The sequence below is a fragment of the Theropithecus gelada genome, chromosome 16 (genome assembly GCF_003255815.1).
Source record: "Theropithecus gelada isolate Dixy chromosome 16, Tgel_1.0, whole genome shotgun sequence".
Lineage (NCBI taxonomy): Eukaryota > Metazoa > Chordata > Mammalia > Primates > Cercopithecidae > Theropithecus > Theropithecus gelada.
This window is the reverse complement of record NC_037684.1, coordinates 39,599,655-39,626,861: the sequence shown is the minus strand read 5'-3', so window position 1 is coordinate 39,626,861 and position 27,207 is coordinate 39,599,655. Positions and strand designations below refer to the sequence as shown.

The following is a 27,207-nucleotide window of genomic DNA, read 5'->3' as shown; positions in this document are numbered from 1 at the left end:
ATTTTTGGCCATTATTTCTTTAAATAGTCTTTCCCTATTCTTACTTGCTTCTGTAGGAACCCCAATTCCATGTATATTAGACTCTTGGATTTTGTTTCACAGTTTCCAAAAGTGTTACTGATTTTTAAAAATAAATTCTTCAATCTTTTTTCTCTCAGAGAATTTCTGTAGTTCTGTCATCAAATTTATAGACTCCTTTATCTGCTCTCTCTAATCTGTTAAGCTCATCTAGTGAATTTTTGTTCCTTTGAATTATTGCACTTTTCAATTCTGGAATTTTCATTTGTTTCAATTTTATAATTTCCATTTATCTGCTGAGATCCCCTATCCGTTCTCTCATTGAAATAATATTTTCCTTTAATTTTTAAATATGTTTTCCTTTAGTTCTTTGAAAGTATTTATGTGAACTTCTTTAAACTCTTGTGTGCTGAAGTAGGGTCATCTTGGGCCTTATTATTTAATTTATTTATATTGATTTTGCCTATGGACAAAATTTTCTTTTCTTTTTTATTTTTTTTGGCGCATCTTTATTACTTTCTAGACAATGGACCTTGCGGTTGTTACCTTGTAGGGACTCTGGATTCTGTTATTTTTTTCCATAGAATATTTTTGTTGTTGTTGTTCTTATAGGCTGTTCAATTAGTAGTTAATCACCTTTAAGTTGTGTAGACTTGGTTTTTACATTCTGTTAAGGCAAATACATAGAAAGCCAAAGATATTATCCAACCCCATGGGACCTGTGTTACAAACTAGCTTTCTGAGGCTTGCTTTCAGTCCTTGGAGGCAAGTTTAGAGTAGTCCTGAGGTGTGGCCTTTATGTTGTTTCAGCTGAATTGCCAGGTATTTGCAAGTTAAGAAGCTGTCTCCACCTGGCTGGGCAGGTCTTTGGAGCCTCCAGCACTTTAACCTGTAGCAGCTGTTACATTTTCTACTTTGTAGCAGTAATGTTTTGTTATTCACCTAGGGCGCACACATCCCAGCCTTTAGCCTGTGGTTGAGGAGTGACAGGGAAATCTTCTGGGCAGCTTATATCTCTCTAGTGCCCTGCATTTAAGATTCTTTAACTGCCCTGAACTCTGACCTCTGCCTTCTCAGCTCAGGAGGCCTGTGGTGCTCTACGTGGACTCCAGTTGTTGTACCCAGGCAGAAAGCTGGGACTATCGTGGGCTTCAGTTTGTGAGGATCACAGTACTGCATTGCCTGTTGTCCAGTCCTTGAGAACGGTTATCTCATGTATTTTATCCCATTTTATGGTTAACAGTGGGAGGTTAGTGTGGTACCCTACTTCATTATAGCCTGAAGTAGATCTGCAAGCCTAATTTTTACATCTTAAATTTGAAATTGATAATGTATATTCTGATCTCAGAAAAAGAAAACTTAAATGTTTTTTGAAGTCAGGTTTCCTTGGAGGTCAAACTAATTAGAAATGTTTTTCAATTTCAGTCTATATAGATGAACACATAGGTACGTATCTATATTTATATCTACATCTATATCTAAATCTGTATCCTTATATTGTCTTTATATACTATAGTAATAAGATTGTTTCCATATTCTAATCCTGATGTTTTATCAGGCATCATACCCTAGTTGTCCATAATACATTTAGGATTTCTATCCTAGAGTACAGGGTGGAAATATAGAGCTATTCTGTAGCATCAAGGTAAGAGTTTCCAGAGATGAGATACTCTTACCTTTTTAAAAGGATGGCAGTTGGTGCTCACTATCTTAACCAAGTTACTGAGTTGTACATTGGAGATACTGGGCCAAACTAGCCTCCTTCGGATACGATGCAATGAAAAAGGACACAGTATCACTTTAGTGTCATTCTTGCCAAAGTCTCATAAATTTAGTCATGAGGGAAACATCAGACAAATCCAAATGGAGAGACATTTAATAATGATCTGTACTCTTAAAAAATGTCAAGGTCACTAAACACAAAGAAAGGCTGTTCCAGATTAAAGGAGAAATAAATAGTTGATGTGACAACTAAAAGCAATGCGTGATTCCGGGTTGGATCCTGGATTGAGAAAAATAATAGCTATAAATGACATTACTGTGATAATTTGTAAAACTTGAGTATAAACTGTGCAGTAGATAATATTGTGTTAATATTACATTTCCTCAATTTGATAACTGCACTTTGGTTATCAAAGACAGTGTTCTTGTTCTAAGGAAATATATATTGAAGTTTTTAGGGATAAAGAGGCATGATGCTTCTAATTTACAAATGATTGAGGAAGTAATATGCGTGTATTTATATATATATTTGTAGAGGTAGATACAGACATAAAATGACAAAGCATATAGGGCAAAATATAAAAAAATTGGTAAATCCGGGTAAAGAAAGGGTATATGGGAGTTCCTTGTGCTATTATTGCAACTTTTCTGTAAGTTTAGTATTATACCAAGGCAAAAAGTTATAGCCAGAAGAAGAGAATTTAGAGAAATATCTTTGGTTGTAAGAACAGAGATCCATCAAGCTACATAAAATAAAAAGAGACACAAAAATCCTTTTGAGTTCAACTAACCCTGGTGCCATTGAGATCACTGGAGCCTGAGTTTACTTCCCTCATATCCAGATGCTATGTGGTTTCTAATCTTTGCTTTTTTTGTGTATTTGCTCTACTTTTTTCTATATACTGGATTTGCCTGCTTTTCTCTTGGTTGCTGCACTTTAGAACTTGGGTTTGCTCCCCCAAATAGCTAACTTGGTGTGTTACTTTAGATTCTTGGGAGAGAATCTGAATGATTGTTTGCTAGCTAATGGATTGCTTAAGCATGTCTCAGGTATTTATTCCTAACTTGCTCAATAAATAATGAGGTGGGGCCGGTGAGAGGTGTTGGGTTGGGGTTATGGTAGCACACTCACATGATATTTAGGGCTTACCTTCAGAAGCTGAGGTATGACAAGTTCTCTAGAAGGTGTTATGGAAAGATCTGGCAATGAATCATGTCTCTTAGACCTGGCCAGCTTTGTCATCTTGTCTTTTGGCTTTAGTTCCCTTTTAATAGATCCCAAAAATGCTTCTGTGAAGGATCTTTGCGTGGAATTTGGTTGTCCAGCCTCCTTTCTGCAAAAAGGAAGAAGAAATATTGTGTGATTTAGAGGCAAGGGAATTGAATTTTTTTTTTTTTTTGCATAGTGAATAGATAACTGTCTCTTTCTCCACCATTCATAACATTCAAGTCATGAATTTGTTTTATGTTAACTTTTGTTTGTGAACTATAAAATCTCAGTTTGATATGTTAATATGATATGCATGTTTATCTTGCTAAATTTATATTATTTTGTATTTGAAACAGTAATTGAAAATATAAGATGTGTTTCAAAAATTTTCAAGGAAACATTTTGAAGGTACATTAATAATATTAAAATTTTTTTCCTAAATGTTGTTGATTGATATTTTTGCATACTTACTTTGTGCCACACACTGTCCTGGGCATGGTCATTTAAATTATTTTATTGAATGTAATTTTCACAATCCATTGAGGTAAAGATACTTTTTCTTAATTAGCAGAAGAGGAACTAGAGTGTCAAAGGATCACTTGCTCAAAATCGCAACAGTGAATATATGGTGGGATTGGAATTAGAGCTGGAAAAGAGGTCTGCCAGACTTCAATGTATAATACTGTCTTAAATTATGAGAAATCATGTGGCCAAATACTTTCACATTTGAGATAATCAATTTCATGTTGCTCTTCTTGAAACCTGTCACTACTGCTCTTTTAATTCTAGGATACACTTCTTATTATTAACAAGATTGGTTACATTTTTGGCTTTGCTCAGAGCACCGTTGCATGTGGTGTTGGTTTGGAGAGGATAGAAGTTAAGGAATGCTTGAAAGGAGATAAAGTTACTCCCTTGAGGGAGCTGGGGTCTGTGATTCTGGGAGAGAGAGCTGGAAAACTGTCAAAAGATACGCACTTACCAGTAATTTGCCATTTTCATGGATATTCATTCTCAAGTCATATTTACATATGTAGGTTAATTAGAGTATTTTAAAATGAGCAAATAGACCAAAGAAAAAAAATAAAAGGTTGGAAGAGACTTACTGAAATGAAAAATAATGAAGAGCAAAATACTGTGTGGATTTAAATGTAAAAGCAAAATGTCACTTTAAAATGCCTTTTTCTTTTGTGCAGGAGAGAATGGGGAGAGTAGTGAATCTGTACTTAGTATTGTCTGTTTTGCCTATTAGGTGAAAGTTATTTTAAAGACTTTTAATGAGCTTGAAAGTAATTAGAGGACTGAAGTAAACATATTGGTATATGTAATGTGATTGCTAGAATCTGTGACTACAAGGTAAAGGTGGAAAATGATAACTGTCCTCTTTTAGGGAATTATTTTAATTTAATTGTGTATTTTTTGCCAAAGGGAAGGTAAATTAACACACCTTTGAAATATTTTTCTTGAAGTTGGACATGAAAACAAAAATGATGGAAGCTAAATTTCATGAAGAAAAGCTTAGGCTGCAACAGAAACATGATGCTGATGTTCAGAAGGTAGGATATATATCTTTTATTATTTTAATTATATTGAATACTAAAAATATTCTAGGTCTTATGATGATCCATCCAGTTATCCATCCATCCATCCATCCATCCATCCTGCATCCATCCATCCATCCATCCTTCCGTCAATCCATCCACTTATTTATGTACTTTATAACATTCTGTTATAAAATGGAATATGCTAAACTAATATCCCAGCAAAAGTTGATTTTTTAACTTTATTAGCTAAACATATGTGTTTATTTAAAACCTTATATTTACATTACCTTTTAGTTCTTCTTAACTATTGCATTTAGGCTGACCTTCTTATAATCTTTTATCTGCATTCTATCATTACCTTTCATGAAAGTTGAAATAAGACATCAGTGGTAAATACTAGGATTTGTTTCATTGTAATATTCTTTTGGTTTTCTGGTAATTAAATTTCCTTTTTAATTAAAAAGGAACTCTTGGACTTGCATGCATTTTAATGCTGGCACTGACAATAAAGGCTTGTTTTTTAGGTAGCTCATTGGGATTGATGCTTTCTAATCTTTCAGCCTGTATTTTCAAATAAAATTCTTTTTTCTTAGCTGGCACAGCAAATATCTTTAATTATGGTTATCCTACATGGGATTTGGGTTGTTACTATATTTTAGTAATGATTAAAACATTTAGTGATAATAATGTATGTATGTGTTTTTTTGAAATACATGAAGGTTGATCCAAATGGAAACTTTGCATTTACTGTTTCGAAGCTAAGACTATGATTCTGCTTCCCAAAACTGAGTACTAGAGACAGAGGCAGGTAGTTGCAGTAGTTATAACATCAGGATTATGTATCCAAGCTTTTTAAAAAGGTTAATATATATATTAATATTTAGTAAAATACATATTTGGCTCATCCTTCAAAGCAATAAGGAGGAAACCACTGATTGGATATTAGAGAAAAAAAACTGAACTCTCTTTTTCCAGTTTCCTCTCACCCATTCAGATATTACAGGCAAATTTTTTTTGCTCTTACTAGAGTTTTACTTTAGTTTACATTGTTTAGATAATAAGTTCTCTATCATAAGTATGTTAGAGAATCAGTAATATAATTTCAATATAACATGTACAATTGAAATAGAGTCTATTGATGTATAAGATAAATGAATATAAAAATTTATTTGGAAAAATTATGGGGATGGAATTTGAAATAGGTTTCTTGGTATGTCTGTTACAAAGATTTATTCTAAGTAGCATATTTAATAATAAAATTCTTTCCAGAAATTTCTCTTTAAAATAAATCCTGAAATTTATTTGCAGAAGACAATGCAACTAGTTTGAAGTACCAGGTAAAATATAAATAAAATCCTTGACTTTATGCTAGATTTGAAAAGTATATTCATCAGTTTATTGCTTGTCTGGCATTTTCTAAGCATCAGGAACTGGCGAGGTGTAAAATTTGGAGTGTTTTACCTATTAGTATACATTCTTTTTCTTTTTTACTTCTTTATGGATATTATTATCCAGAGGTGGGATCTTGCTATGTTGCCCAAGCCGGAAGAGGACAGTGGCTATTCACAGGCATGATCGTGGCTCACTTCAGCCTCGAATTCTTGGGCTCAAGCGATCTGTAAGCCTCCTGAGTAGCTGACTATAGGCATGTACTACTGTACCCCGTTCTTTTTTTTTGTTGTTGTTGTTAAGCTGACTTTTGGGTGTATGGAAAATATGACCCAACCATAAGAAAAGTAGATATTCCTTTTTCCCCTTGATTAGCATTTTCTCTTACTTGCTATCTTTTTTACATTTTGGTTATTTCTGTAGTTTTTGTGAGTATAAAGTATTTTGAAGTATAAAATCACAATTAAATTTTATTAAATGATTACATCTAAAACTTCTGACATAATATAAATTCACAATAGATTTTAATGCAATTTTTGACATATTTTGAGCTGATTTTTCTGATTCACAGTAGCAGAGCTAGATATAAAAGAGGCCGATTACATGTCATCTCTTCATATATCTGGGAATTCTTTTACTGTGCACTATGAGGATAGAAGGGTGCTTGTAGGCGGATCCAGGGACGTGCCCAGCTGAAGAATGTTCTATTCCAGTGCAGTGTGATAAATTATACTCTCCCCACCTGGCAAATTTCTGATGGCTTCTCTCTGCCATTTTATGACAGCTTAATTTCTGAATTATATTTTAGGAAATCACCTAAATTATTATTTATACTGTCCTTAACAAAATTATTGTATGAAAATCTCCAACAGATAACGTATTTCTTTCAGATAACCAATTATTCTTATATATTTAATAATTTTCTTAATGCACTATAATATAATTTTTACAGTTTGGGGGAAACCATTTATTAGATTAGCTGAGGTAGACTTACAAAAATATTATGCTCATTGAAAAGTTATATGATTGGTTCTTTACGAGTTTCTATTAATATCTACCTGCTAATTCACCATTCACTTATTATCTGCTGGCATTTGCTAGCAGATAAACAACAGTAGATATCATAAGTGTAAGAAAAATATGTGAAGAGAAATATTAGACACATACAATTTCACCTATTTTTATGCTAATCTGAGAAAAAGAATCCCTAACTCCCTTTCAGGACAAAACACTTCTCCCTAATTTACAAAACACTGACATTTGAGAATCAATTTAAAAAGTCACTTAAATCACTACAATGCCAATTTGTGGCAATATTCACTAGTCAAAAGGAGGGAAATCTCACAATTTCAGGCAACTTGGAAGCTTCCAAGTGTGGCAGATCTTATAGATTTTACCTCCTAGCTGCTGCAAGAGCAAAATGTGAACTTCTGACTAGGCTAGAATTATTAACATGGACATGCACAAAAACACACACATCTAACTGAAACAGCAGAAAGTAAAACCATGGATAAGAGATACTACTTTATGTGTGTGTGTGTGTGCGTATATATATAATTTCACAGTGTAGTCATATTTGCTACAATCACTTTTTCTATTTATGTTTTAGAATTAAATATATCAGGATTCAAAAAATTGTCCTATATGTAAAGTAATACAGTATACTGAAACATTTTAAATTTATTTGCAGATTTTAGAAAGAAAGAATAATGAAATAGAGGAACTGAAAACTTTATACAGGAGTAAACAACATGAAACTGAAGAGACTATTAGAAAGCTTGAAAAGAAAGGTGATGTTGTGTTGTTACATACATCTTTTAATAACATTTCCATTTTATTTTAGTGATGTGGAGAATAAAATTTTATTTCTGACCTTTTATAGTATGAGGTAGGAATGTTTATGTGGGCTTTCATCAATGTATAAATTTATGTAGGCTTCCATATGAAGGGACAAAAACTGTTTGTGTGTGTGTCTCTGTGTGTTTGTGTAGTGACAGTGATGGGGTAGTAGTGGTGGTTGGTTTAGATACGGAGTTGGAAGAGTGTGTTGCTTTCACTCCCTCTTCTTAACTCTAGCCTCACTGGGATACAGCTGCCATAGAGTATTGAGGGCAGTCATAGAATTAGGACTTATAGGCGTTCATGAGGAAGTCAAAGGAAATTATTCTTCTTTATCTAGTAAAATTCATTACGTTAAGTATCTACTTTTATGTCTGATAGTATATGCTGGTATTGTGATTGACAGAACAATTAAAAAGTATTTCCTATTTGCACTTTTATTAAGAAGAAAAAGAAAGCATGTAATCAAGTATTAAGTTGACTATGGACAGATGGAAAGCCCGGCATGAGGAGGTAATTGCTTGAGCTAACTCTGACCCTAGTTGACTATGACTATGGGTTGAAATATCTACATCAATAGGTGGTCATGAGAGAGAGTGTTGAAAATATTGTTTCAGGAAAGGAACTTTTGTAAAATCTTGTGAAGTTTTAAAGTCTTGGTTAGTTGGAGAGAAGAGTTGCAGGTACTGGGATGAGAATGCTGAAATAGGTAAGTTGTAGGAAGGGTACTTCTCAAGCATCATTCCCCTCCAAGGAGTCCTCTATTGCTTTGAGGAAACCTTTCACCATTATTCTAAGGGAAGTAATGCGGTAAAAGAAAGAGAAAAATAACACCATATTTAGCTAGAGTGGATACCCTATGCATTAAGAGAGAGATTTTAAAATATTAAGAAAGTTGACTTGGGGCTAGATTAAGTATGACTTTGAATTTTAGATTTAGAAGCTTGAACTTTGTCCTGTAGATGCTGGATGTAAAGAGCCAGGGAAGGATTTTGAGATGTGAGTTTTAGGACCTCATGTTTTGGGAGGAGTAGCCTGGTAATGGAGGGTGTGTTGAACAGAGTAGGCCAGTTCCAAGTCTGTTAGGCAGAGGCAGAATGGAGTGAGGGAGAGAGCATTCTACTTATTAGAAAACATAGGCTCTAATCTCAGCTCTGTTATCAGTGTCCAATATATGATAGCAAGTCATTTCTGGGCCTTGGTTTACTCATTATAAAATGGTGAGATCAGAATAAATAATATGTAAAGTCCCTGCCAACTCAGAGATGTTCTGCTTCTGTGCTGCTGTAATTTTGCATGTTAAGGTGAGAAGGATTTCTGAATGATGGCACAGGGAGTAGTTAGAATGGAACCGAAGAAGAAATTTTGAAGAGTGAATCGTGATTTAGTGAATGAGAAGATCTAGGCAATGAATAAGAGAAAAGGAGAAGGGAAGGTTTTCATTTAGGATTTTCTGTATGGAACTTACTGGCTCTCCCCCAATTCACCAAACCTGAGTATATTTGAATGAATGATAATGCCTTTGACAAGTTAGGACAGCAATTACATAGATAAGTTAACCAATGAAATAAATACTTTTAGATTCATTTCCACCCTTAAATGTTGGTAAAAGCAATTATAAATTCGTTTAGGTTTTTCTCCAAATATTATCCGTGGCTAGAAAAATATTTTAAATTATTTCCAGGTTTTCTTTACCCTGATTCAAAATAGGCAATTCAAACATGCCTAAGGTTTAAAAATGACGAGGTTTTAAAAATAATGTTTCTAAAGGCATTTTGAATTGCAACCAGATCTTAGTTTAATTTTGGAAGTGTAAAGTAAAATATATTGTAGATGATAAAGACTCACTTTAGGTTAACTTGGATTCATCTTGTCTCCTTCATTGTTGCGTAGTTGAGGTATAAGAGTGAAAACAATTTTTAGGGAAATATTTACAAAAATTTTGCTATCTTGAAGTAAAGGAATAAAAACGTATTTAGTAAACTATGATAATATTATATTCAATTAAAAATGGAGCTGAATTTATTTTACTATCCAGAAGACATGACTATATTAACACATTTTCACTTAAATCAGTGACTGTTTAAATAATTATAGTAAAGAAGATAGAAACATAAATGATTTATAAGGCAAATATTTTATCTAATTTAAAACCTATTTCATTTTAGTAACATAAACTTCGAAAATGATTTAAAAGTATCTAGCAGTAACAATATATTGAAATGAGGGGTTCCTTTATTTATTCATTCAGTATGCATCTTTTTGAGCATTTGCCTGTGTGGCACTGTTATGCCCTGTGGATAAAAAGTTGAAATCTCTTTCTCTTCTGTGAACATAGTCTCATTAAAGAGGAAACGGGCAAGTAAATCACTATAATGTTAATAAGTGATTTAATTGAGAAATACTTGAGGTTTCATGGGAATAAAGAGGAATTTCTTTCTGTCCCTGTAAGGGGAGAAATCTGGTTGAGTAAATCATGATTTAGTGATTCTTTATGACTGGTTCATAAAGAAGGTGTGATTTTTGAGTTGAGAGTCTAAGGATGAGTAGGAGTTTTTCAATAAGGGAGGGAAGGGCATTCTAGGTAGATAGACAAGCATATTTAGGCAGTGCTATGAGAAAGAATATGAACTCAGGAATCTGCAGATAGGTTGGTGTGTTTATAATACTGGTTTAAAACATGCAAATGAGAAGAGATATGGCCAGAATCACGAGGAACTGTTGTCCTTGTCAGAGGCTTTGACCTGTATTTATTTTTTAGATGAGGAGAGCTGTGGAACGTTTGTAAGCCTGGGCGTAACTACCAGATTTGCACCAATGAAAGGCCTCTTTATTTATTTAAATTTTAAAAATTTCAATAGCTTTTGGGGTACAAGTGCTTTTGGTTACATGGATTCATTGTACAGTGGTGAAGTCTGAGACTTTAGTGTACCCATCACCCAAGTAGTGTACATTGTATCCAATATGTACCTTTTAGCTCACACCCCCTTTTCCACTCCCTGCTTCTGAATCTCCAAAGTCCATTATACAATTCTGTATGCTTTTGCATACCCATAGCTCAGCTTCCACTTATAAGCGAAAACATACGGTATTTGGTTTTCCATTCCCGAGTTACTTCACTTAGAATAATGGTGAAAGGTTTCCTCAAAGCAACAGAGAACTCCTTGGAGGGGAATGATGCTTGAGGCCAATACACTGTTAAAATTGTCTAGGGAGCCAGTAATGATGAATTTAACCAAGCCAGTCTGTGGTAGTAGAAATCGAGAAAAAGAGCAAGGAATAAAAGATACTTTAGGAGAAAGCATTGAGAAGACTTGGTGAAAAATTGAATTATCTACTAATTGGTGCACTAAATTTTATATAATCAAACTCTATGTATCTAGAATTGGTTTAAGTATGTTTTCATCATTTTCGACAGTTCAGACACTGATACGTGACTGTCAAGTTATCAGAGAGACTAAAGAAGACCAGATTGCAGAACTAAAAAAGATATGTGAACAAAGCACAGAATCTCTAAATAATGACTGGGAAAAAAAGGTAAGCTACATAAAATAGTAATGGAAAATATAAAAGTTTATGCTTCCAAGTAACATATTTAATTATAGTAGATTTCACAGAATATACAGAAAAGTATAAAAAATAACTAAAATTCTAGGCTGTTTAGAAATAGCTACTGTTCATGTTTTGGTATATTTTCTTCTGGAAGTCTATGGTCTATAAAATAGTTTTTATTTAGAAAATATTCTTTTGACTAGCTCTTGAATTTAATTAATGTTCTAGATTTCTTATCATAGCCAACAGATTTTAAACAAAATTAGTTAAACAACACTAAAATAATTTTTGTTAATTAAGCCATTTTAATTTTGAATTTGGGCCATTGAAGCATTTCTTTCCTGAAATTTTGGATAATATAATATGGACTAGAATTTATTATATAAACTTACTTTATTTTTGATTGACATGTAGTGATTTTACATATTTTTAGGGTACAGTGTGATATTTCAATACATAGATACATTATATACTGGTAAAACCAAAGTAATCAGCATTTCTCTCACCTCAAACATTTATCAGTTCTTTTTGGTGAGGATATTCAAATTCCTCTCTTCTAACTTTTTGAAATATGTAATACATTATTATAAACTATAAGCACTCTACTGTGCATTAGAAAACCGTAATTTATTTCTCCTATATTACTGTATTAGTCCATATTCATACAGTTATAAAGAACTGACTGAGACTGGGTAATTTACAAAGGAAAGAGCTTTAATTGACTCACGGTTCAGCATGGCTGGGGAGGCCTCAGGAAACTTACAGTCATGGCAGAAGGTGAAGGGGAAGCAAGCCATCTTCTTCACAAGGCGGCAAGGAGAACGAACACAGGAGGAACTGCCACACATGTTAAAACCATCAGATCTCATGAGAACTCACCCACTATCATGAGAGCAGCATGGGGGAACTGACCCCATGATTCAGTTCCTTCCACCTGGTCTCTCCTTTGACACATAGGGATTATGGGGACATCTACAATTCAAGATGAGATTTTGGGTGGGGACACAGCCAAACCCTGTCAATAACTGTAACATCATACCTCCTCTTTAACTTCTCTCTATTGCCTTTCCTTCCTCTCCTCCCCTACTTCTTGTAATCGGTATCTGATCTCTACTCCTATGAGCTCAACTTTTAAAATTCCATCAGTGTGATTATGTATTTGCTTTTCTGTTCCCAGTTTATTCTACTAAACACAATGTCCTTCTAAGTTTGTCCATGTTGTTGCAAATGGCAGGATTTCTTTTTTTTTTTTTTTTTTTGAGACGGAGTCTCGCTCTGTCGCCCAGGCTGGAGTGCAGTGGCGCGATCTCGGCTCACTGCAAGCTCCGCCTCCCGGGTTCACGCCATTCTCCTGCCTCAGCCTCCCGAGTAGCTGGGACTACAGGCGCCCACAACCGCGCCCGGCTAATTTTTTGTATTTTTAGTAGAGACGGGGTTTCACCGTGGTCTCGATCTCCTGACCTTGTGATCCGCCCGCCTCGGCCTCCCAAAGTGCTGGGATTACAGGCGTGAGCCACCGCGCCCGGCTCAAATGGCAGGATTTCTTTCTTTGTTGTAGCTGAATAGTATTCAAATGTGTGTGTGTATGTGTGTGCGTATCTATCACATTTTCTTTATCCATTCATCCTTTGATGAGCACTTACGTTGATTTCATATCTTGATTATTGTGAATAATACTGCAGTAAACATGGGAATGCAGATATCTCTGACATATTGATTTTATTTTCTTCAGATATATATCTAGTAGGGGGATTGTTGGATCATATGGTAGTTCTATTTTTAATTTTTTGAGGAACCACACTGTTTCCCTAGTGGCTGTACTAATTCATATTCCTTCTAGCAGTATATAAGGGTTCTCTTTTCTCTACATCCTCACCAACACTTGTTATCTTTTGACTTTTTAATAATAATCATTCTAACTACAGTTAGATGATATCTCATTGTAAGTTTGATTTGCCTTTCCCTAATGATTAGTGAGGTTAACATTTATCACATACCTTTTGGCCATTTCTATGTCTTCTTTTGAGAAATGTCTGTTTAGGTCCTTGGCCTAAATAAGTCATTTGGTTATTTTTTAATCATCAGAATATTTGTTGTTTTGCTATTGAGTTGTTTGAGTTTCTTATATATTTTGGATATAAACCCCATGTCAGATGTATAGTTTGCAAATGTATTTTCCCATTCTGTAGGTTGCCTTTCACTCTGTTGATTTTTTTTTTCTGTGCAGAAACTTTTTAGTTTGATGTAATCCCATTTGTCTTTTTTTTTTTTTTTCTTGCTTTTGTTGACTGTGCTTTTGAGGTCCTGTACAGAAATTGTTGCCTAGATTTATGTCATGGAGTTTTTCCTCTATGTTTTCTTCTAGTAGTTCCATAGTTTTGGTTCTTCCGTTTAAGTCTTTAATTCATTATGAGTCGATTTTTGTGTGTGGTGAGAAATACAGGTCTAATTTCATTGTTCTGCATGTGGATATCCAGTTTCCCCAGCACCGTTTATTAAAGAGACTATACTTTCCCCATTGTATGTTCTTGGCGTTTTTGTCAAAAATCAGCTGGCTGTAAATGTGTGGATTTTTTTCTGGGTGCTTCATGCTGTTTTATTGGTCTGTGTGTCTGTTTTTATGCCGATGGCACACTTTTAGTTACTACAACTTCGAAGTATATTTTCATGTCAGTTACTGTGATGCCTCCACCTTTGTTCTTCATGCTTAAGATTGCTTTGGCTATTCAGAATCTTCTGTAGTTACATGCAAATTTTAGGATTGCTTTTTCTATTTCTGTGAAAATGTCATTGATATTTTGATAGGGATTACATTTGAGTCTGTATATTGCTTTGAGTATTATGGATACTTTATTTCATTTTAAAAAATAATTTCAGCTTTTATTTTAGATTCAGAGGGTACATGTGCAGGTGTGTTACATGGTTATATTGTGTGACACTGAGGTTTGGGATATGAATGATCCCATCATCCAAGTAGTGAGCATAGTACCCAACAGTAGTTTTTCAGCCTTTGTCCCCCTCTTTCCTCTAGGAGTCTTCAGTGTCTATTGTTCCTATTTTTATGTCCATATATACCAATGTTTAGCTCCCACTTGTAAGTGAGAACATGCTTGGTTTTCTGTTTCTGCATTAATTTGCTTAGTATTATGGCCACCAGCTGCATCCACATTACTGCAAAGGAATGATTTCATTTTTTATGGCCATCTAATATTCCATGGTGTATACATACCACATTTTCTTTATCTAATCCACCATCGATGGACATCTAGGTTGATTCCATGTCTTTGCTATTGTGGATAGCATGGCAATGAGCATACAAGTGCTTGTGCCTTTTTTGTAGAATGACTTATTTTCCTTTGGGTATATACCCAGTAATGGGATTGTTGGGTCAAATGGTAGTTGTTCTAAGTTCCCTGAGAACTCTCCAAACTGCATTCCACAGTGGTTGAACTACTTTATGTTCCCACATTAACAGTATATAAGCATTCCCTTTTTTCTGCAACCTTGCCAGCATCTGTTGTCTTTAGTCTTTTAAATAACACCCATTTTTACTGGTGTGAGGTGGTATCTCATTGTGGTTTTGAATTGCATTTCTCTGATGACGTGTGATGTTGAACATTTTTTCATGTATTTATTGGCCACTTGTATTTCTTTTTTTGAGAATTATTTGTTCATGTCCTTTGCCCACTTTTTAATGGGGTTGTTTTTTCTTGTTGAATTGTTGAGTTCTTTATAGATTCTGGATATTAGACCTTTGTCAGATACATAGTTTGCAAATATTTTCTCCCATTCTGTGAGGTATCTGTTTACTTGATAGTTTCTTTTGCTGTGCAAAAGTTCTTTATTTTAATTACGTCCCACTTGTCCATTTTTTACTTTTGTGGCAATTGCTTTCGGGGATTTAATCATAAATTCTTTACCAAGGTCGATGTCTAGAATGGTACTTCCTAGGTTTTCTTCTAGGATTTTTATAGTTTTAGGTCTTAAACCTTTAATCTATCCTGAATTAATTTTTGTATTTTGTGGGGTATCCAGTTTCATTCTTCTGCATATGACTAGCCAGTTATCTTAGCCCCATTTATTGGATAAGGAGTCCTTTCCCCATTTTTTTTTTTGGTCAACTTTGTCAAAGATCAGATGGCTGTAGGTGTGCATCATTATTTCTGGATTCTCTCTTCTGTTTCATTGGTCTATGTGTCTGTTTTTATACTAGTACTATGTGGTTTTGGTTATTGTAGCCTTATAACATAGTTTTAAGTTGGGTAATGTGATGCCCACTGGCCTTGTTCTTTTGGTGTATTTTGTTTTTGAGACAGGGTCTTGCTGTGCCACACAGTCTGGAGTGCAATGGCACCATAACAGCTCACCACAGCCTTGACCTCCTGGGCTCAAGTGATCCTCCTGCCTCAGTCTCCTGAGTAGCTGGGACTACAGGTGTGCATTACTACACTTGGCTAATTTAAAACTTTTTTTTTTGTAGAGATAGGATCTCACTGTGTTGCCCAGGCTTGTCTTGAACTCCTGACCTCAAGTGATCCTCCTGCCTCGGCCTTCCAGTAGTGCTGAGATTGCAGGCGTCAGGCACCATGCCTGGCTTGTTCTTCTTGCTTAGGATTGCTTTAGCTATTCAGACTCTTTTTTGGTTTCATATGAATCTTAGAATCATTTTTTCTAATTCTGTAAAAAATGACATTGGTAATTTGATAGTATAGTGTTGAATCTATAGATTGCTTTTTAGTTAGTTCTTTTCTAGTTTTTATTTTGTTATTTCTAGTCATGTGGTTTTTCTTTCTCACATTTTGGTTTTATCTTTTCTATAAATTTGGCATTTTTTAAAATTTGCTTCAAGGACATTGTGTACCTAGCAGGTCCCCTTTTTTCCTTTGTCTGAATTCCCTAATTTAATATATTCTAGTTTAAATTGTCAGGTATTTGAAGAGAAAAGGCTTCTACCACTTATAAGGGTACATCTTCTTCTTTCTGCTGGTTTAGTAAAGCTTTTTTCCTAGTTATACAATAAATAGTGGATGTGTAAATACGTAAATCTGGTTGAAGGTTTTTTTTTTTTTTTTTTTTTTGAGACAGAGTCTTGCTCTGTCGCCTAGGCTGGAGAGCAGTGGTGCAATCTCAGCTCCCTGCAACCTTATTCTCATGCCTCAGCCTCCCAAGTAGCTGGAATAACAGGTGTGGCCACCACTGCCTGGCTAAGTTTTGTAGTTTTTGTAGATATGGGGTTTTTCCATGTTGGCCAGGCTGGTATCGAACTCCTGACCTCAAGTGATCCTTCCACCTTGGCCTCCCAAAGTGCTGGAATTACACGTGTGAGTCACTGCACCTGCCCCCTCATTGAAGGCTTTGTGTGTGTGTATGTGTGTGTGTGTGTGTGAAGTGTAACTTCATGTAAATCTGGGCTGAGATGAAACTGAGTGCAAGCAGGCCGGGCACCAACATTAATAAGCACATCATAGATTCACTTTGTTATTTATGTAGTCATTCATTCAACAATTATGTATTCTACATGGACAAAGTGATATGTGTGTGTGTGTGCACGCGCGTGTGTATTCCCTAATAGAAATATGCATCCTATATCTCTCACCTTAAGTCCCAGTTATTCAACTACCTATTTAAAATCTCTCCTTGGTCTGAATTCCATCATTGTCCCTAAACTTCATCTTCTTCCTTTGTTGCTAAAATGGGCATTCCCTTTTCCCCTGTCCCATGGAGAATACCTATCCCATGGAGGGATATACCTACCCAGTAGAGTATTCTCCATGGGATAGGGATCAACTCAGCTACTTAAAGACTCTTCTTTTTGCTTCAGCTCACACATCTAATGCCTTGTCAAGTTCTGTTAATTATCCGTCTTTTGAATATATCTACCACGCTTCCTTCTTAGTTCAGGAGACCCCTGTCTCTTGCCTAGATCACCCGTAACTGGATTCTGCCTCCAGTCTGTCCCTCGTCATTCCATGTCCCACAATACAGCCAAATTGGTCTTTCACAAACACGAATCTGGTTGACCTCACAACCATGTGTAAATTACTCTAGTGGTTCCCATTGTCCTACTGGTTCCCATTGTTTCCTTGGTTCTTAGGACTTACAAGGCTTTTCATGATAAAGACTCTGGTGATCTTTCAAGCCTCATCTTTTCTCAAAATCCTTCTTCCTGTCTTGACTTTTGCCCCAGCTGTCAATACGTTTTCCAGTTACCTGACTATACTATGCTGTTCTAATCTGTGGGCCTTTAAAAAATATTGAGTTATGATTTACATGCCATAAAATTCACCTTCTTAAAGTATACAATTCATTGTTTTTTTGATGTATTCACAAAGTTGTGCAACTTTCACCACAATATAATTTGCAGACCATTTCCATCGCCTGAGAAAGAAACCTTTACCCATCAGCAGTCAGTTACCACTCCCCACACCCCAGGCTCTTCAACCACCAATCTACTTTTTGTCTTTATAGATTTGCCTATTGTAGACATCTCATATAAATGCAATAATACAATATGTGGCATTTTGTGACTGGCTTCTTTCACTTACCATAATATTTTAAAGTTTCACCCTTCCTGTAGCATGAATCAATAGTTCAATCAGTTTTATGGTCAAATAATATTGCGTTGTATGGATAGACCACATTTTGCCTATCCATTCATCAGTCGATAGACATTTGAGTGGACTCTACCTTTTGGATATCATGAATAATGTTGCTGTGAACATTGTGTGTGTTTTTACATTCTGTTAGGTGTAGTCCTAGGGGTAGGATTCCTGGGTTATGTGGTAACTCTGTTTATCTTTTTGATAAATTTTTTGAGGAACTGCCAAAGTGTTTTCCACAGTGGCTGCGCCATTGACCTGTGGGGTTTTATAATACTTTTCCCTTTTTTTGGGACAGATTCCTGTTGCCTCTGGGTCTCCTCTGGCATGAGCCAACTATATGGTTAAAGACGAATATGTAGGATGCTGGGAAGGGCATTTGTGTCTCCTGTGCCCATTATCAAACTCTGGGTAAAAATTCTTCTTGAGAATTCATATGGATCAACTCATTGTTATATCCTGTGGTTTCATCAACTCTAGCAGGATTTGTATCCTATAGCCTAATAATATTTTCTACTAAAATAGTTTATCCCTCAAAGGAATATTTGCTGTTTAAAATCTCCTAGACTGAGTGACCTGGACTCCAATTCATTGTTAGGTTTGGGAAAGTGCTCCCTGATGCATTATGCCTGGTACATAGCAGGTACTAATAAAATTTGTTGAATGAATACTTATTAATAATATAGTTAGACTATTAGACCAGATGCCTATCTAGTCCTCATACGCATCAGCCAAGTAATAGCATACTTGTTTTTGCCAGTGCCATTTTTACCCTTGTAGTCTCAACTGCAAATTCCTTGGATGAGTGTTGTAGACTGACTTACAGACACCCCTCCAACAGCGACAGTCCCTTTATAAAACAACTGTGGAATACACGTGAGAAACCACTAAGTGTTGATGGGCTATTAGATTTTTGACATTCGGCAGGCATATGTTCTAGGGACTTTGGGAGACCATAACATGAAGAAACCACTACATCGTATAATTGCTCCTGTAAGTACAACTGTAAAATTCTAAGTGACTCCTTTAGAGCCCATTATCTGAGTTACTATCATGTCACTCAACAGCTGTGAAGGAGCACTGAGATTTGGGTGCAATGTACCAGCTACGTGACTCACTTTTGAACAACAGACCTAACACTGCTTTACGATGTTTATTTCAGCAAAACTAAAAATTAGATATATCAGGGAATTTGAGGACCACTTGCAAATAACCAAAACTGTGTATGTTAAACTTGCGAAATCCCGGAGTTTTCTATATGGCTATTGCTGAGCATCCTCATTCTTCCTATTCAGCTAGAAACTAGAAGAAGAGTTCTTGAGACCTTTACCAGTACAAATATCATAATTATTGCCTGCATTCTGCCCTAGCTTCCATCTCTCACAGGTTTTCCCTGTCCTTCCAGTGTCTTCCTACTCAAGTAAGAGTCCGCACTGCCTGTGTTGTGTCCTTTCTCTGTTCCCTATTTATAGGTAGTGAATCAAATATATCATTTGGGGCCAGGCACGGTGGCTCACACCTGTAATCCTAGCATTTTGGGAGGCTGAGGTGGGTGGATCACTTGAGGCTAGGAGTTCAAGACCAGGCTGACCAACCTGGTGAAACCCTGACTCTACTAAAAATATATAAAAATTAGCCAGGTGTTGTGGTGGCTACCTTTGATCCCAGCTACTTGGGAGGCTGAGGCAGGAGAATCAAGTGAACCTGGAGGTGGAGATTGCACTGAGCCAAGTTTGCACCACTGCACTCCAGCCTGGGTGACAGAGTGAGACTCCATCTCAAAACAAAAACAAAAACAAAAAGCCAAATATATCATTTGGATTGTTTGGACTCCTGGTCTCTTCACCTGTTGGGTAGGTGTGGGGTTGATGCAGGGAATGGAAGTTAGAATTGTACCCCCATTAAGATAAGTGAGGAAAGGCCCGCAAGGCTGGGAGCACAGATTTTCAACCCCTTTTGGAAGTTGTCCATTGAAGCTTGTCTGGACCTCCTGTATTTGCCTTTATTTTCCTTACCTTAGTTTGTGTAAAAATTTTAAAGCCTCATCCATTTAAACAGTGTATACATAATGATTTTTTAAAATAAGTAAAGACCTGTGTACATATAGTATACAATTCTGCTTAGTCACCCTACCCATACTCTGTTTGGTTGATAACTGTGATCTTTTTATCTGTTTTTGTATAGATTAGGGAATGACTAGAAGTAATTTCTTGTTTGAGGTGTGGGTAGGAGAGAAAGCAGTTTTTAACATTACTGTTGTACAAAATTCCATGCAAATAGGATGAATAATGGGGTCAGTGAGATAATATTCCTAATAAGTAACAATATTATAATGTTTCTATTTTCTCATTTCAGACTAATACTAGTGTTGTTTACTTGTGTTATCTGCCTGGTTTATTTACCATTTCTACCTGAGGCAGATAATTCCTTTTAATATTGGTTAATCCATTAAAATTTTCAATTCAGGAAAGTAAAGGAAAAATTAAGTATTTCTTATCCTGCTTTTTATATGATATCTTTACCTTGAATGTTTATTGGTGGTTTTTAATATCTTTTGGTGTTCAGGTCATCATATATATAAATAGAGGAATATAGGAAACCATTTTTCCCCTGAATTACAAAATAGTCAATTCCATAGTAGTAAAAGAGTTAACTCTTGATTTCCTGATGTAGCTTCACAATGCTGTAGCAGAAATGGAACAGGAAAAGTTTGATCTTCAAAAGCGACACACTGAAAACATTCAAGAATTGCTTGAGGATACAAATGTGCGTCTGAATAAAATGGAGAGTGAATATATGGCGCAAACACAGTCCACAGTGAGTCTTTAAACCTGTTCTTGACATTTTAGAACCTGTCTTCTCAATTTCCATGTCCTCATGCTTCCCGGATGTGCACGGTGTAGAAAGGTGTTACGGAATCAAAAGAAAAACTTTACCTTCCTACTCCATACAGATTTATGTGTGTCCATGGACAGACCCTTGAAGTCTGTGAGGGATTTGACTCTAGAGTGTTTGATGCTGCTTTTTATGTGTTATTATTATTTTTTATTTTTTTATTTTTGTTTTTTGAGATGGAGTCTCACCCTGTCACCCAGGCTGGAGTGCAACGGTGTGACCTCAGCTCACTGCAACCTCCGCCTCCTGGGTTCGAATGATCCTCCTGCCTCAGCCTCCTGAGTAGCTGGGATTACAAGTGCCTGCCACCATGCCCAGCTAGTTTTTATATTTTTAGTAGACACGGGGTTTCACCATGTTGGCCAGCCTGGTCTCGAACTCTTGACCTTGTGATCCACCCTCCTTGGCCTCCGGAAGTGCTGGGATTACAGGCGTGAGCCCCTGCACCTAGCCTTATTTGTTATTTTTTTAACCCTCAGAAGCCTTTATAAATCTTTCCTCTTCTTCTTCTTTTTTTTTCTGTTGACTTTCAGTTCAGAGATAATCTCTTTTCTTTTTTTTTTTCCTTTGAGACAGGGTCTTGCTCTATTGCCCAGGCTAGAGTACAGTGGCTTAATCTTGGCTCACTGCAACCCTGCCTCCCAGGCTCAAGTGATTCTTGTGCCTAAGCCTCCCAAGTAGCTGGTACTACAGGTGCATGCCACAGCATCCGATTAATTTTTATACTTTTAGTAGAGACAGGGTTTTGCCATGTTGACCAGGCTGGTCTTGAACTCCTGGGCTCAAGCAATCTGCCCCCATTGGCCTCCCAAAGTGCTGGGATTACAGTCATGAGCAACCACGCCTGGCCATTTCTTTTCTGTCTTTTTTTGTTTGTTTGTTTCATTTTTTTAAATAAAGACTTGATTGTTTTTCTGAAAATAATCCTCATGTGAAGGAAATCAAAGAGGGAGATTGGAGTAGTGTGACCACTCTGACCAGTGTTCTTAATAGATCATATTGACTCAGGAACCAGACATAGACGTCACATGGGTAAGCCCAAAATGTTCCTTACTGAAATAATTCAGAAGGAGGTCACCACAGTCAGGCTACACAGCAGAGAGACCCATGACACTGGTCAGGGTGAGATAGAGGATCCCCCAAAGAGACTGTTCATTGATTATATATGGCCGTGGAGTCTAGGTCTGAGGAAGTGACCGTCTTCAGCTCTTTAGGAACCTGCCTTACATCCTAAGATCCATAAGCCTGGAACAGTTCTGCTGGAAGGTTACTCTGCACGTGGATTAGAGCTCCTCATGTCCACAGCCAGTGCATCGCATCGGTCTTGTTACTGATACAAATCGTCCCCTACTTAACGATGGTTTGACTTACAATTTTTTGACTTTATGTTGGTGGAAAGGTAAGATGCATTTAGTAGAATACCAGATGCTCCTCAATTTACTATGGGCTTATGTCCCCAAATGGTTGCATGGGTACTTAAAGTGATACATATTGCTTTCGCACTGTCATGAAGTCAAAGTCGTGTCAGTCATGCCATCGTAAGTTGGGGACCATCTATCGGTACATTCATTCTGTTCTTCACTTTCAATACAGTGTTCAGTAAATTAAATGAAATACCCTATGCTTCATTGTAAAATAGGCTTTGTGTTAGGTGATTCTGCCCATCTGTACGCTAATGTAAATGTTCTGTGCATATTTAAGATAGGCCAGGCTAAGCTATGATGTTTGGTAGTTTAGGTGTATTAAATGCATTTTAAAATTAGTGATATTTGGAACTTAATGATGGGTTTATTGGGACATAATCTCATTTTAAGTCAAGGAGCATCTGTATGTAATATGACCTCATAGAATGGTCCAGTGTTATATATCCCAGGTATGAGCTCTGTCTCATTTACCATTCACAACCTCCCCAGGCCAGCCTGGCTTGGTCCAAGTACTTTCTTGAATTTAAAGCTGTGGAATTTGAACAAGAGTCATTACCCAGGCATATCACACATACATCTTAGAGTGTGTTACCTTGCACCCTTAGACAGGCACTAAGGCCTACCTCACATTGGAAAAGAAATGAGAAGTGGTATGCACGGTTGTGTGGAACCTGGACTTCAGGGTCAGACAGTTGTGGGTTCAAATCCCAAGTCCTTAATAGCTTGGGTGTCATGTAAGCTCTTCAGATGTTAATTGTTCTTATTTGTGGAACAGAATAACAGTAGTACAATATAATGTAAGTTGTTGGAAATATTATATTAATATACATAAATTAAGTTACACAATAATAAGCCCACAGATCATTGTTAATATTATGTTCAAAAATGAAACATACAAGAATGACAATCAAGAGAGACATACAAATGAAAAAAGAAGGACTCAGTTTAAGAAGGTCCAAGCACTTTGGGAGGCTGAGGTGTTCAGATCGATTGAGCCCAGGAATTCAAGACCATCCAGAGTAACATGGCGAGACCATGTCTCTGGAAAAAAAAAAAAATTAGCTAGGCCCGGTGGGGTGTGCTTGTAGTCCCAGTTACTTGGGAGACTGAGGCAGGAGGATTACTTGAGCCCATTAGGTCAAGGTTGCAGTGAGGTGTGATTGTGCTACTGGATGCCAGCTTGGGCAGTGGATCCAAAAAAAGAAAAAATTAACACATTTGTTTGATGAAGAGGTGAAAATTTTTTGGTTCTCCATTCCCTTCCATGGAAATGATAGGAATAGGGTAAAGAAAAAGGCATAAGCCCTGATGGACAAAGACAATGAGAGAGCAATGCAGTTTTTGGAGTTGGAAAGGCAATGGATTTGTTGAAATTCATCTAGCAGGCTCAAGAAAGCATAACCCTAAATCAGCAGTGAAGAAATCTGAGAAGCAAGACTAATTACATCATGGGACCTCCAGGGGCTCCAGGCATCTCTGGAAGAGGAGTGATAAGTGGCCCTTCAACACATAAATTGTTAGAAGTCTTATTTAAGAAGCAGGTAGATGTTTAATTGGAGTGCTGGGTACAAGGATATTTATTATACTCTTCCTTGTAATTTGTAGATATTTGAAATATCCCATAATACAACTTTTTAAAAATAATAAAATAACAAAAATATGACAAAATCTTTATATCTTCTCCCCCATTTTGTGAAGCATGAGATTGTCTCTTCTACAACTCAACAGAAGACATTAGGTTATTTTCTGGAGAGAATACAACACTGTCTGGATTGGGAGACTTCAGGCACAGTTGAGGTTTTTACAACGGCAACTGGCCAAGTGTGGTGGACAGATCCCTGGGAGTCCTTGAGGCTCTAGAATCCCTTGAGTGTCCATATTGTAAAGCACCACCATCCTCTCCCCATTCCCCTACCCTAAAGAAAAAACAATAGAAAATTAAGTCACTAATGTGAGAAAAAATACTAAATACCTTTAGATTTCTTTACCTTAATATCCATTGCCAGAAGAAATTGGCGCCACATCTATTAATAAAAAATAAACATTAGAAAAAAATGTGACCCCACTTGATTTTCAACTATGAAGGAGATGAGCAGTTTTGAACATCATCTCTTTGATTTTTATATATGTAAATATCACTATAATGTCTCTAGTTAATGGACGTTTTGGCATTATTTTGAGCCCTTTAAATTTGAGTTTTTTAATTTAGTTCTGAGCAGTGTATTTACAATCATTATTTCTTTGAAAAGATCTCTCCCTTCTACCTCTTAGGTCTTATGCTATGTCTTCTATCTCTTTGTGTTTTCTTCCTATTCTTTATTACTATGATAGTTTCTCATTCTGATCTTACTCTCATCAGTTAATTCTTTGGTAGAGTTACTCCTGCTTAAGGATCTATTGCTTTTTATTTCAGCGATTATTTTTTATACCTAGTATTTTCATTTCACTCTTTATTTATTTATTTATTGAGATGGAGTTTCACTCTGTCGCCCAGCTGTAGTGCAGTGGCACGATCTCAGCTCACTGCAACCGCCACCTCCCAGGTTCAAGCAGTTCTCCTGCCTCAGCCTCCAGAGTAGTTGGGATTACAGCTGCGTGCCACCATGCGTGGCTGATTTTTGTTTTTTTTAGTAGAGATGGAGTTTTGCCATATTGGCCAGGCTGGTCTCAAACTCCTGACCTCAGGTAATCTGCCCACCTTGGCCTCCCAAAGTGTTGGGATTACAGGTGTGATCCACTGCGCCTGGCCTCATTTGACTCTTTATTGATTAAGCTTATTTAAAATTATTAGTTCATCTCTTCTCATAATTTATCTTTAGAATCATGGTGTGCTGTGTATTACGAATGGTAATGTAGATGATAATGTTATTATATATGTGCAAGTACTGCTGACTTTCTTTCATAGTGTTGTTTTGCCGATATCTAGGTATTTTGGACTGTGAGCCCATGTCCCTTGGGTTTGTAAGTTATTCTTATGCATATTGGGGAAAACCTGGAAGACCAGGTCCTTGTGTTGGTCAATTAGAGTCTGTTCAAGTAGCAAGAATGGGGTGAACCTCAGGGAGAGATCTTCACAATAGCACAAGACCACTGTTGAACTCTCCTTTGCAAATTCCCGTGTGCAATCAGCAAGCCTTGTAATCATAAGGGAGAGAAATACAGCTTTGGAGAGAGACAGTCTCCTAGATTGTAATACATCAGCTGATAGAATTTGGAGGGAGAGATGGTCTTTTGATGAAAGAAGTTCTTATTTTAACTTGTCAAATTTATAAGTCTTTAATAATTAATGCTTTTTTGGCTGGGCGCGGTGGCTCACACTGGTAATCCCAATATTTTGGGAGGCCTAGGTCAGGAGTTCGAGATCAGCCTGGCCAACATGGAGAAACCCCATCTCTACTAGAAATACAGAATTAGCCGGGCATGGTGATGCATGCCTGTAATCCCAGCTACTCGGGAGGCTGAGGCAGGAGAATCACCTGCACCCAGGAGACAGGGGTTACAGTGAGCCGAGATCGTGCCACTGCACTCCAGCCTGGGTAACAGAGTGAGACTGTCTCAAAAAAAAAAAAAAAAAAAAATAGTGGTTTTTATGTCTTGTTAAACAATTCTGTCTCTATTGCAAGTACAAGGTTACCTGTATATTCTATGAAAAACTTTAAAATTTTGCCTTTAACATTGAGGCCTTAATCCTTCTGGAGTTAGTTTTTGTGACTAACACAAGATGGAGATTTAATTTTGTTTTTTTCTATGTGGATAACTTTATTTTTTCAGCTTTACTTTAGAGTAATTCCTCCTTCCTTCATTGATCTGTCATACCTCCTCTTATATATTGAACTTCCATGTATGTGAACATTGGATAATTTCTCTGGCTCTGCAATGATTGTACTGTTATCACTATTATAGCTTCATAATTACTCTTGATGCCTGATAAGGAAGTCTTCCTTCTTTGTTCATCAGAAGGGTCTTGGCCACTCTGGGCCCTTTCCTTTTACAAATACAGTCAGCTGTTTGGCTCTGTGGGTTCCTCATTTGTGATTCAACCAACCACACATAAAAATATTCAAAAAATTAAAAAAAAATAAAAATGATACAATAGAAATAATACAAATAAAAATACTGCATAACAGCTATTTATATAGCATTTACATTGTATTAGACATATTGTAGGTAATCTGCATATGATTTAAAATATACAGCAGGAGGTGTGTAGGGTATATGCAAGTACTATGTCATTTGACATAAGGGACTTGAGCATCTCTGGATTTTGGTATTGTGGTTCTGCAATTAGTTTCCCACAGATGGCAAGGGATGATTGTACGTTTAGAATCAATTTACCAAGTTAATAAAGAAAACAGAACTCTGGGGTCTTTAGGACATCTTTTGTAATATTTATTCCTGAGTCTCAAACTTTTGTTGTAGAAAGTTTTATATTTCTGCTGTATAAAAGACTCAAGAATAAATGTATGTTAGAAATTTCAACCCTTTACATGTATGTAGCAAATATTTTATAATTTATCATACACTGACTAGAACTTACAGAAAAATGTTAAATAATGGTGACAATAGTGGTTTTAAAATGAAAGTTTTTGTTATTGCAAAAGATGTACAAGCTCATTATTGAAACTTTAGAAAAGATGATGAAAAAGAAAAAGATTAATATCTACATAATAAAATTACTCTCTCATTGAAAATATATGTGAGTATGCATTCTTCTACATTTTCAAACCAAGGGTGGGTCTTTTAATTAAAAACAGGCTGGGTGCAGTGGCTGACGCCTGTAATCCCAGCACTTTGGGAAGCTGAGGTGGGCGGATTACTTGAGGTCAGGAGTTCCAGAGCGGCCTGGCCAACACGGTGAAACCCTGTCTCTACTCAAAATACAAAAATTAGCCAGGCATGGTGGCGTGTGCCTGTAATCCCAGCTACTCAGGAGGCTGAGGCAGAAGAATCATTTGAACCCGAGAGGCAGAGGTTGCAGTGAGCTGAGATCATGCCACTGCACTCCAGCCTGGGCA

General features: G+C 36.4%; 1 protein-coding gene across 5 annotated transcripts in view; it reads left to right on the top strand.

Moving 5' to 3' along the window:
• The window catches only part of CEP112 (centrosomal protein 112), a 542,833-nt gene that overhangs the window by 102,240 nt on the left and 413,386 nt on the right, over positions 1–27,207 (top strand). For all 5 annotated transcript variants that reach the window (XM_025362280.1, XM_025362276.1, XM_025362279.1 and 2 more), the window contains 4 exons: positions 4,420–4,506; positions 7,574–7,673; positions 11,141–11,259; positions 20,547–20,690. In XM_025362280.1, the coding sequence (XP_025218065.1) occupies positions 4,420–4,506; positions 7,574–7,673; positions 11,141–11,259; positions 20,547–20,690 (450 nt within the window). The remainder of the gene's footprint in view (positions 1–4,419; positions 4,507–7,573; positions 7,674–11,140; positions 11,260–20,546; positions 20,691–27,207) is intronic.